The 12516-nt window shown below is 38.7% G+C and overlaps 1 protein-coding gene across 1 annotated transcript in view; it reads left to right on the top strand.

The window, feature by feature from the left end:
* Nucleotides 1–12516, top strand: part of MAGI3 (membrane associated guanylate kinase, WW and PDZ domain containing 3) — a 231753-nt gene that overhangs the window by 134655 nt on the left and 84582 nt on the right. The window contains exon 2 of the mRNA XM_008697782.2: nucleotides 7887–8003. Coding sequence (XP_008696004.2) covers nucleotides 7887–8003 — 117 coding nt within the window. The remainder of the gene's footprint in view (nucleotides 1–7886; nucleotides 8004–12516) is intronic.

Below are 12516 nucleotides of genomic sequence, written 5' to 3'. Positions count from 1 at the left end.
TTGTAAGGTGCTAGCCAACCCACTGGTCCCTGGAACTCTTGTCTCAGCTTGTGGGAACTCTTCCTCACTTTCTAAGAACCAGCTATACTGGATTTCTCTGCCTTCCTGTAAGCGCTGTGTTTTTTCCCACCTCGAGTAAGTGTCTTTGCATGTCCCACTCTCTCAACTCCTCCCCTCCCCCACTCTTTTTTGGGCCCAGCTGGCTCCTGTTTATCCTTCAGGTTTCAGCTCCTGTGTAACTTACATGGTGACATCATCCCAGGCTGCCCTGACTTAGGATCTAGATTGCAGATTCCCACAGTGCTCTATGCTAATCTGTCCTAATGCTCTTGTGTTTGAAAAGTCTTCTTCAATGTTCATCTTCCCTGCGAGGGTTCAGGTTTCATTTGGGTGCACTCTCATTCCCTGCTTTACCCCCTACTACTCAGGACTCGGTGCATCCTTGTTTACACAGTAGCTGCAGCTGTTTCAAGGAAGGGTAGGGTCTTAATGAGAGAGCTCTTATAAGCTCGTACTCTCATAAGCTTATGCAAGAGAAGAAATTCATCAAAAGATATAGATAGAGACAGATAGGTGGGGGACAGGCATTTAGCTCCAGTATACGTTCTGGAGCCGGGCTGACTGCGTTCAGATCCCAGGTCTGCTACCTTTAATGATGTCACCTTGGCCAAGTTACTTAACCTCTTTAAACCTCAGCCCCTTCTCTGTAAAGTGGGAATAATAATAACACCTACCCCAAAGGTTTTCATGAGGGGCGAAAACATGTAGCATATAATATATATAATGATACTTCTAAAATAAGTCCTAGTGATCTCTATTTCCCATCCTCTTCTCATTCCTACATCTTCCCTCTAGGAAAAGCAGAAGGGTTTGGGGGTTTTTTTCCTGCTTGGATTTGTTATCCCCAGGGGTGCTAGAACACAGTAGATATGAATGGTTAACTTAGCCTTATTTTGTATTTTGGGATGGCCAGATACCATTTTGTGAATACGTTTAAAAATATTAATAAATAGAGAACAGAATTTAAGGAATTAGCATATAAACTATAATTAAACCTACTTTTAAAGACTTACAGAGCATGCTGCTTCAATGAAAGTTTATTTTAGTGTTTTGGTAGTCAAAATAAAATCTGTTTCATTGTTTAAGAAATGCAGTTTAGGGGGCGCCTGGGTGGCACAGCGGTTAAGCGTCTGCCTTCGGCTCAGGGCGTGATCCCGGCGTTATGGGATCGAGCCCCACATCAGGCTCCTCTGCTATGAGCCTGCTTCTTCCTCTCCCACTCCCCCTGCTTGTGTTCCCTCTCTCGCTGGCTGTCTCTATCCTGTTGAATAAATAAATAAAATCTTTTAAAAAAAAGAAAAAGAAAAAGAAATGCAGTTTAGGATAAAGTTGTATATAGACTACTAAAAAGTGCTTTATCAGGTGAGCTCTTCTAAAATTCATGTATTCAAGGATGGAGAGGGTCAAATGAAAAATCAAAAATACAAAATTCAACTGATTCACTCATTTTGTGTGCTAGATACTAGGACTAACTCTGTAAAAACAAACCATGGCTTGGCCCTCAGCTGACAAACCATGGACTACATTCCCTATGTGGTACCTTTTATCCCCGTGACTTATCTGCTCTATCCCACTTCCCCTTATCCCCCTGCCCTCTGGCAACCATCAGTTTGTTCTCTGTGTTTATGGCTCTGTTTCTGCTCTTTGTTTCTTTGTTCATTTTTGTTTTTTAAAGATTGATTGATTGATCGATGTGACACAGAGAGAGAGCACAAGCAGGGGGAGCAGCAGGCAGAAGGAGAGGGAGAAACAGGCTCCCCGCTGAGCAAGGAGCCCAAAGCAGGACTCAGTCCCAGGACCCTGGGATCACGACCTGAGCCGAAGGCAGATGCTTAACCGACTGAGCCACCTAGACACCCCAAGACTAGAGATTTCTAAAAGAAAATTATATGAGGAAATTCTTTTTGGGGACATAGAATGCTCTGAGCAGCTCACATTTTTTAAAAGATACACATGATTGACAAATGGAAGGAGCACATAATCACATTTATACAAGTAGACAAAATGCTTTGAAGGTTGTATCTGGAGCAAGAGCAGCAGGAAGGAAGCGGTGGGCTCACTGTCGCAAGATGTTGTTAATGTTAGCGGTTTGTAGGCAGAAATCAGACACGTACCATTCTTACTTTGCTTCCATAATCTAGAACTAGCAAAAGGAAAACAAACAGCCCGAAATGGGGGAAATTAAATTTAAAAAAAATGAGAAGATAATAAAAGTTTCATTCACTTTAAATGAATTTACATTTTCAAAACTCAACTGCTTTGCCTCCCAGGAGTTAAAGGCACCAAAGACTTGATCTCAGAGCTATTGTCAGTATTCTTTATGAAATCATGGAGAATATGGAGAGTACCAGAAGACTGAAGAGAGACAAATGTTCCATTTTCAAAAGGTGTGAAGTAGATTGTAAAAACCCAAGTCTACTTCCTTAACTTGAAACTGTGGCAAAATTTGAAGAGATTGAACAAATATAAAATATTTTAAGTGTTTAGAAAAGAATAGGATGATCACCATGAATCAATGTGAATTTGTAAGAATAAGATATGCCAAATTCATCTCATCCCCCCCCAGTTTTATAATTGCTACTGGATTAAGGAATAGTAAAGTCCCATACCATCTTGACTTTAGGAAGTGGTTGGCAAAGTCTCTTAGACGATCCTTATGGCAAAGGCAGTGAAATGTTGACAATTAGAATGGTTTACAGCTTGTTGAATGGCTGGTCCCATGGTGGCGTGCCATAGGGTTTCTCTAACTTACAATCAGTGTCTCTACACACACATTCCTCAGAGATAACCTCCAGTGAACATTAATTCGCATTTATTCAGAAAGCATGGATTTGTAGTGATGTGTTCTTTTGACTAAGGATTTATAGGTTGAAACTTGAGTGTCTGGATTTAGTCCTATGATTGAGATTTCAGTTACAGACTCTTCCCCGCCTGAGCTGTATTTGTAAGATCTATAGATCTGTTCTTAAGTTTCATGAATAAACTTACAAATCACTTAGAAATCAGGGAGTAATCTTAACACGTAGAGCAAAGCCTGGCTGGGTAGGAATGCTAACTTATGAAGAATCTTTTTCTCTTCCTTGTTTAGCTGCAACTGCATTAACCCCAAGTAAATGTTTTTCATACCCTTGAAATGTCAAGTTTCTGTGAAACTCTGCCTAAATAAAAGGCTGACGTTTATATACAACGTGATAATGTAGATATACTCAGCAGTGTTTTTGTGAGTTAATGTTTCTGTTGGCCTGGTAATTCCACAGTCATCTGCCTCATCAGGATATTTGTACTTTTTTTTTTTTTTAAAACAAATTCCCTGGATACCTATCAAAGAGGGAACCATAATATTCTGTCCCCTTATAGAAGGTCTTTTGGTGTCTTGAGGCAAGGAGGTCCATGATGACTCCTATATCCATTATATTTTACTATTAATTATTAATCTGAAAGAATGCCAACCCCACATAGAAGTTGTTAATCTTTTATAATTGACATTTCACTGATACTTGTAATATTTTGTCTCCAGCATTGAAGATGTGTGACGACGTTTTTGAATGACTTGCACATTTTCAATAAAATGTCACATTTATGAAATTGCCCCTCACCCTTTTCTTGGCAACTATTCATCTCGGCATTGCATCCAGAACCCCAGCAGGGGTTGTGGGTGGTAACTGAGAGTGAGTACAGTTCCAGCCCTGATATTCCTAGGTACCATTCTTCAAATCTAGTTCTTTCTGCTTTAACTGGCCTCTCAGTCTTAAGATCTTGTAGTCCCTTGAAATAGGAAAGGAGGTGTTTTAACTTCATTTCCACCTTAAGAAACCCCTTTATGCTGTAACTTGTGATCTATGACTTTTATTATGGCTTTGTCTTTCATTATATCTGATTTAATGGCTGTTATTTTAGTTGGATTAAAATCCAATCTGAGTTCTCAGCATACCATATCTTATAGTAAAATTTCAAATTAAAAAACAAAGAAAATCTTGAGTTAAAAAAAAAGTGTTGACTCAGATTGTCTTCTTGAATTACAGAGGCATTATCCTTTATCCAAGCTAAGTATATTCATGAAAATATGTTGGATAGTGGATTATTACATGTTGGAGCCAGTACTATATTATTTTAAGTGGGAAAAAACAATGATGTGTTCTCTATCTATTCAAAAACTCTGAACATCCACAAATATCACTAAAACTTTTAAGCACCTATATAATAATCTATCAAAGCTTTTGTACAGTGTTTATTACAAAGCATTTGGAACACATCTACCTAATTTTAAAAATATTTAACAAATTCATTATTGGATATGTTTTTGTTCAATAAGAAAGGAGACTATACAGTTTTTTTAAATTTAAATTCAATTTAGTTAACATATACTGTATTGTTAGTTTCAGGGGTAGAATTTGGTGATTCATCAGTTGCACATAACACCAGTGCTCATTCCATCCAATGCCCTCCTTAATGCCCGTCACCCAATTACCCCATCCCCCCACCCACCTCCCCTCCAACAACTCTCAGTTTGTTTCCTATAGTTAAGAGTCTCTTATGGTGGGGCGCCTGGGTGGCACAGCGGTTAAGCGTCTGCCTTCGGCTCAGGGCGTGATCCCAGCGTTGTGGGATCGAGCCCCACATCAGGCTCCTCCGCTAAGAGCCTGCTTCTTCCTCTCCCACTCCCCCTGCTTGTGTTCCCTCTCTCGCTGGCTGTCTCTGTCTCTGTCGAATAAATAAATAAAATCTTTAAAAAAAAAAAAAAAAAGAGTCTCTTATGGTTTGCCTCCCTCTCTGTTTTCATTTTATTTTATTTTATTTTTCTTTCCCTTCCCCTATGTTCATCTGTTTTGTTTCTTAAACTCCACATATGAGTGAAATCACATGGCATTTCTCTTTCTGACTGACTGACCTATTTCGCTTAGCATAATACCCTCTAGTTCCATCCACGTCGTTGCAAATGGCATGATTTCATTCTTTTTGGTGGCTGAGTAATATTCCAGTGTGTGTGTGTGTGTGTGTGTGTGTGTGTGTGTGTGTGTATCTATATCTGTATATATCACGTCTTCTTTATCCTTTCCTCTTTCGATGGACATCTGGGCTCTTTCCATAGCTTGGCTGTTTTGGACATTGCTGCTATAACCATTGGGGTGCAGGTGCCCCTTTGAGTCACTATGTTTGTATCCTTTGGGTAAAAATACCTAGTAGTCAGGTATTGCTTGCAACAATCTGTCATTTCCTGACTTGTTAATTTCAGCTATTCTGACTGGTGTGAGGTGGTATCTCACTTTAGTTTTGATTTGTATTTCCCTGATGATGAGTGATGTTGAGCATTTTTTTCATGTGTCTGTTGGCCATTTGTATGTCTTTTTTGGAGAAATGTCTGTTTGTGTCTTCTGCCCATTTTTTGAACTGGATTATTTTTTCTTTGGTGTTGAGTTTGATAAGTTCTTTATAGGTTTTGGATACTAACCCGTTATCTGATGAGTCATTTGTGCATATCTTCTCCCATTCCATAGGTTGCCTTTTAGTTTTGTTGACTGTTTCCTTTGCTGTGCGAAAGCTTTTTATATCCTGATGAAGTCCCAGTAGTTCATTTTTGCTTTTGTTTCCCTTGCCTTTGGAGACGTGTCTAGCAAGAAGTTGCTGTGGCTGAGGTCAAAGAGGTTGCTGCCTGTGTTCTCCTGCAGGATTTTGATGGATTTCCTGTCTCACATTTAGGCCTTTCATCCATATTGAGTTTATTTTTGTGTATGGTGTAAGAAAATGGTCCAGTTTCATTCTTCTGCATGTGGCTGTCCATTTTTCCCAGCACCATTTCTTGAAGAGACTCTCTTTTTTCCCATTGGATATTCTTTCCTGCTTTGTTGGAGATTAGTCGACCATACAGTTGAGGGCCTATTTCTGGGTTCTTGAGACTATACAGTATTGATTATGAATTATGTTTTCCTTCCACCCAGCAATGAACAAGTACAGTGATAAAAATACGAAATGGCATAATATGGTTCCATCTAAATGGAACTCGGGTTGGTAGAGCTCCTGGATGCCTGGCAGAAACCATTTCTGTGACCAGGGATTCTTCTGTGTTATCTCCGTAAATATATTTCAGGCTTTCTTCTTTGATCACAGAGGGGTCCCCCTTCCTCAGCATCTATTTTTGGCAAGGCAAAACAGGGACTTCTTGGTTTGTGTTTATTAGTTAGGATCCGAATGTTATCTCTAAACTTTAGCAGCACCCTGGTTTCCTGCTTGTATGAATACCCTCTCATCTGGTTATGCTTGTTTATACCTGTGAGAAAAGACCAAAAAGGGGGGTTAGAAATGCTACATTATGGAATAATAGTTAAAAGAATGAACTGATCTGTAGTAACCTTTTGGCTTATCTATCCTTGTCATAATTAAGCTGTTCCAAATAAAGCAAAGAGTATATTTTAATTGCCTAGTCATTCCTTACTCGACACAGTAATCCATTATGTTTTAGCATTGCCCTTTTGTAATCATGCGAAGTCTTATCTAGTGAACAGTGTTTGGGTTGCTTTGGTTTTCATTTTAAGTTCAGCCTTTACTATAAATTCACTGCTATCAGATTTCTGCAATCCTCTATTTTTCTGCTTAACCTTTCTTTGAGACCTCTAATAGTCCTCTTTTTATCTCCCATTTTCCCCACAAATAAGAAAAAAAACTTTCATTCTCTTATTGAATCACATTGTATCTAGGAGTCTTCTGACAGACAGAAGATGCCTGTTCAGTCAGTGATAGACAGAAGGCTCCGAAATACAGCCCCACTTGGCCTTTCAGAAGATCAGAGAGCTGGCCGGTGTAGGTTGAAACGTGGGTAGTGGGGGGTTAGTGAATGGGTTTGGTCAGAGATGGCCAAAGCTAGACCATGTGGAAGTTTGGATTTTATTGCAAGTGCAAAAAGAAGTCATGGTGGCGGAGACTGGGGGGGAGGGCTACTAAACAGAGTGGTGATTGTCTGGGTTATGTTTAAAATCTTGCTCTGGCTTCTGTGCAAGTGGTGCAGAAGGAGGCAAGAATGAATGCAGGGAGACAGATGAGAAGGCTGACGCAGAATGCGAGATGGGAAATGATGGTGGCTTAGATTAGGGTGGAGGCTCTGGAAATGGAGAGAAGTGGGCATGGGGCATGTTTTGGAGGTAGAACTGACAAAAGTTGCTAATGGATTGGATCCAAGGGATAGAAGTGAGAAGGAGAAGTCAGAAACTCCTGATGGTTTCTAGCTTTTGGTCCTGTTCTGCTGGGTTGATGGTGCCATTATTTGCTAAGACAAGGAAAACTAGAGCAGAGGACAAATTGGGGGAGGGTGGAATTAAGAGTCCTGTTTCGGCTATCTGGAATTTGAGGTGCTTATTTGACTTTCAAATATATCTGCAGTGTATATGAATGAGTTTGATGGCTTTGGAGCTTGGTGGACGTAGATCAGGGATGCAGACATGGTAAGAACCCAGAAGTTATCAGTATTACATGGTATTAGATGGTATTTAAAGCCATAGATGGAAATTATCTTGGGTATTTGTCATATTCTCTGACCGATACCTTGTCCCTCCCCTACTAGTGTAAAATTACGCCCACATTATGTGCTATGGGTATATATTATTAATTATAATACTTAATAATATAATAATAATTATATTATTAATATAATTATAATATAATAATAATAGCTTATAATAATTTGTTTTTAGGAAAACAGTGTTGTTTTTAGTAAAATACGCTGGTTTCTTTTTCCTGTCTATAGCTAAATGTTTAAGGGTATTCACTCGCTAACATCAATATTTAATTGGAGATCTAACAGTTACGTGTTCTGTCTTCTGTGGTTTTTTTCATAGGTAAAGTCATTAATAAAGATTTGCGACATTACCTGAGTCTTCAGTTTCAGAAAGGATCAATTGACCACAAGTTGCAGCAAGTGATCAGAGATAATCTCTACTTGAGAACCATTCCATGTAAGTATGAGATTGAATAAAAGAAAGGAGGCCAGTGTATCCTTATTTAACTCATCAAACACGTAGAAGTAATTCAGTAGAGTATCTCATATCAAATTGGGAAGACTGAGTTGGGGCACTAGGATGAAACAAAAATTGGATAAGGAGAAAAGTTTTCCAAGGACATGCAGGGTTTTTGTTTTTCAAGTAGAAAAACTAGATTCTATATCGTAACATTAAAAACAGTCGTTTGACTTGAAGAGTTTAAGACTTTCTGTGTACATTTTGCTAACTAAATTTTCTTCCGTAAATCAGTTCCAAATGTTTATTCAGTAAGAAAGCTTTTTTCGCTCTCAGTGCCTTGTACACTGAGAATAAACATTTTTCTATTAATTATTAGGACATTACTAATTTTAAAATCTGCCCCTCCCCCAAAGGAAAAAGGAGGAAACGCAGTACCTTCTTTGTAGTAATCCATGTTGAATTTTTATCTAGATGTTTGTATATCTATTCCAGTCTCGGTAGTTTTCATAGGACCTGGTGGTGGTGGTTGTTGTAAGGACGCCGTGTGTGTGTGTGTGTGTGTGTGTGTGTGTGTATGTGTGTGTGTGTGTGAACACATAACAAGAAACCATGTATGCTTACATTTTGGCTTTAGTTAGCACAAGTCTGGGGAAAAATAAAAAGCAGTAAACAATAAAAAAATGTTCTGGTTTGTTTTCCTTTTCAATATATTTGTAAGTTCTTGTCGATAGTAGCTCTTATAATGGCTCTGGAATTCTTTATTTCTTTTTCTTGTTATTTACTCTTACACAGTGTCCAGTATATCACCAAGTGTGCCTAATTATACTCCTCAAATACCGATCCTTCTGCACTGCCTTAGACCCTCCCCCTTTCTTGCTTGAACTTTTTTTTTCTTTTTTTTTTTCTTTTTTTTTTTTTTAACAGATAATAATATGTAGGGGCAAAGAGCTAGGTGAAAAATCTTGATCCTTGGACAAGTTACTTGATCTCCCTGAACCTCAGAATCCCCATATATAAAATGTGAATAACAAGAGACACCCCATGTAGTTCTAAGAATTAAAATGAGAACATGAGTGCCAACCACCTGTCCTCGAGTAGGCCCTCAGTGTCTGTCCTCTTCCCCATTCTAGCTGCATCTGCACCTCCGTCCGGTCTGTAAGTGCACGTCCAACTCTTGTCCATCTACAATTTATCCTTCAAAGTCTCTCATTGAGTACAAGTCCAGACTCTTTAACATGGTATAAAATGTTTTGGGTTTTATTTTTAAATCCAACTCTTTATGTATGATTTCCTCCTGTAAATCTACCAGGTGGGATTTCAGAATTGCAACTCCTGCCTTTTTTTCTTTGCATTTGCCTGGTATATCTTTGCCCGTCTTTTTATTCTTTCCTCTTTCTGAAGCTCTTTGTTTTACAAATAGTGTTGGACGTTGTAGCCAGTGTGAAACTTGCTTTATATTTATTGATGTGATCCATGTCTTTAGTCTGCGTTTTGTCATGGTTTCCTATTTTACCCATACGCACATCATTTATATAAATAGCCTTTCACCCCCTAGTCCATTTTATTTGATCTCTCTCTTTTTAGAAAGGTTTGTACCTTTGTTCTAATGGCTACCTTTACACTTTTATATAATACTCTGTTCCTCCTCCCTTCCTTTTTTTGTTTTTTTCCCCAACTGTGAACAATATTAAGTGATCCAGTTATTGCTTCTTACTCCTTCCTTCTCTCTCCCATCATCTGACTTGAAATAATATACATTTTTTTACCCCAAAGATAATCAGCAAGCTTGCTCCACTTCACATATGCTTTCCTCAATTCCACTGTTATTTTGGTACTTGACCTGTGTCTATAATAACAAAACAAACAGCCATTACATAGTGCACTCTCCCCTTTAATATCATCGTTATTCTTTATTCTGTGGGTAAATACACATCAAATGTAACTACCAATGCTTATGTTGCTGTTTCTTCCATGACTGTGGTTTTCTAAAGCATCTTCTCTACTAGATTTCCCAGGAAAGAGTCAGAGGATCATCATAGTTGGTCTATGGCCTTTATACTTTCAAGTTTGTTTGGATATATATGAAATCTTTGCCTTATATTTTCTTTCCTTGATTATCTTAATTCTATTAGTTGATTATCTGATTGTCTTCTGGCATAAAGAGAGCGTTGCTCTTTACAAGTCTGAAAACAATCGGATTTTCATTCCCTTATAAGTAACTTGGTACTTTGCCTGCGTGAGGTGTCTCAGGGTAGCATTTTTAGTTTCATAGCTCTAGAGCTCCCTCTTCCCTTGTTAAAACAAGTCAATAAAAATATGTACTTGTACTTTCTGCTGTACTCTGCACTTTTACTTGGATCTTCTTTTAAATTTACTTGTACTGTCCTAGTTTTGTAGTTTCTCCTCAGTGTGAGGTTTTGTCCTAGAAAGGAGCTATAGTTTATTTGGTTTTCATTCATAGGGTCCAATCAGCTGCAGCCTTTTCAGATCCTAACAGGACCTATTAACCGACACACTGAAGTGTCCACAACTCCTCCAAGAATGCGGTGGTATATCAGTAACAGTTAACATACCAAATGGTCTGTAATTACCATTCTTTACTAAAAGATACCAGATCTTCTTGGAGAAAATTCTGATTCCCGGTCTGGAGCAAGGAAAGTACAAGGTGAGCTTGGAGCATCTAATTATCCCAGAAAGTATGTAAATGCCTAAAAAATGATGGGGACATATTAGAAGCACATTTTTTTTTAAAGCCATCTAGAAGGGGTGCCCACTGACAAGATCTGAAACAATTTGAGCAACAAAATTAATAAGAGAAAGAAAGACTTCTACCATTGTCAGATACTGCATTGTCGAAAGGATAAGCCTATGATCCCTAATAGAAGTGCGGAGGAGACTGCCCACAAAGAAATCCTATGGTTTCATCAGCCTTCTGCCTGGAGCCACTTTCTGGGCCATAGTACAGGGAGGGAAAGCCCAGGCGGAGTACAGAGGCTTCTGAGTTGAGGAGACAGAAAGCTGAGTTCAAGAAGTCTGAGGTGCCTGAGATTTGCAGGCCAGGGTGTCAGAGAGGAGAGAGCTGTGAAGACAAGGAGCTCAAACCATCTGCATAGGTGCCCGCTTGACTCTGTTGCTGAATACTGAGCTGAAGATGTGTAAGATGAGATTCCACATGGCCAGGCAGAGATTCTCTGGGAGCTCTGAGGTTAGCAATTTCCAGAGTTTTTACAGGGCTGGGAGAATCTGAGTTCTAGCCCACCTGAGTGGAGAGACCTCAAGGGTCATGGCTTAGTAGGAGGGCTAAAATAGGTGTAAGTTCCTTGGGGCCCATTTTAACAAAGCTTAATGAAGCAAGCCCCCCGAGGATTAAACAAATATGCATCTAACTCAGCTGTTAGCAAAAAGAAAGGAAGGGGGGGCGGATGGGAGGGAGGAGACGGGGAAAAGCAACACCCGTTAAAGGAAGACAACAAAATCTCAACACTGAATAACATCGTATTTACAATGCCCAGTGTCTAATAAAAATTCTTAGATATATAAAAAGGAAGAAAACGTGGCCCATAATCAAACGAAAAGTCAGCTGATACAAAACGCAAAACAGGAATGGCACATATGCCAAATAAGCAGGTATGACTGAGCACGCATTTTAGAGTCGCTATAAATATGCTCAAGGATTTAAAGAAAAATAGGAATAAAATAAAGAGAAAATGGAATTTTTTTAAAGAATTAAATGGAACTTCAAAAATTCTTGGATGGAAACAGCAGAAGAAAAGATCAGTGAACTTGAAGACATAGCAATAAAAATGAATCAAACTGAAACAGGAAAAAGACTGAAGAGATTAGCTTTTTTTTTTTTTTTTTTTTTTTTTTTTTAAGTATACAGAGAGAGACATTTCCACTTTTGCCATGGAAGACTAACTGGTACTGGATTTACCTTCTTACTATAAACAACCAGAAATTGGGCAAGATATATATAATAGCTGTTTTCAAAAATTGGGTCATAGGCAAAACAGGACTGTGATCCGTTCATATTGTGCTATGCACACTGTCAGCCAAAGCCAGGGGGGATACAGAAAAAAACAAATTAATAAATAGGTTGAAATTTTTCCAAATTTGATGAAAACTATAAATCCACAGAGCTATGGATCTCAACAAACCCCAAGCAGAAGAAACAAAAAAAACCCACATCTACACAAAGATAAACTTCAAATGGATGAAAGACCTCGATGTGAGACAGGAATCCATCAAAATCATAGAGCAGAACATAGGCTGCAACCTCTACGACATCGGCCAAAGCAACCTTTTTCATGACACATCTCCAAAGGCAAGAGAAACAAAAGATAAAATGAACTTGTGGGACTTCATCAAGATAAAAAGCTTCTGCACAGCCAAGGAAACAGTCAAAAAAACTAAGAGGCAGCCCACGGAATGGGAGAATATATTTGCAAATGACACTACAGATAAAAGACTGGTATCCAAGATCTACAAAGAACTTCTCAAACTCAATACA

This window comes from Ursus maritimus, unplaced genomic scaffold, assembly GCF_017311325.1.
Source record: "Ursus maritimus isolate PB19 unplaced genomic scaffold, ASM1731132v1 scaffold_12, whole genome shotgun sequence".
Taxonomy (NCBI): Eukaryota; Metazoa; Chordata; class Mammalia; order Carnivora; family Ursidae; genus Ursus; species Ursus maritimus.
Note: the sequence above shows the minus strand (reverse complement) of the source record. Positions and strands in the feature narration are given on the sequence as shown.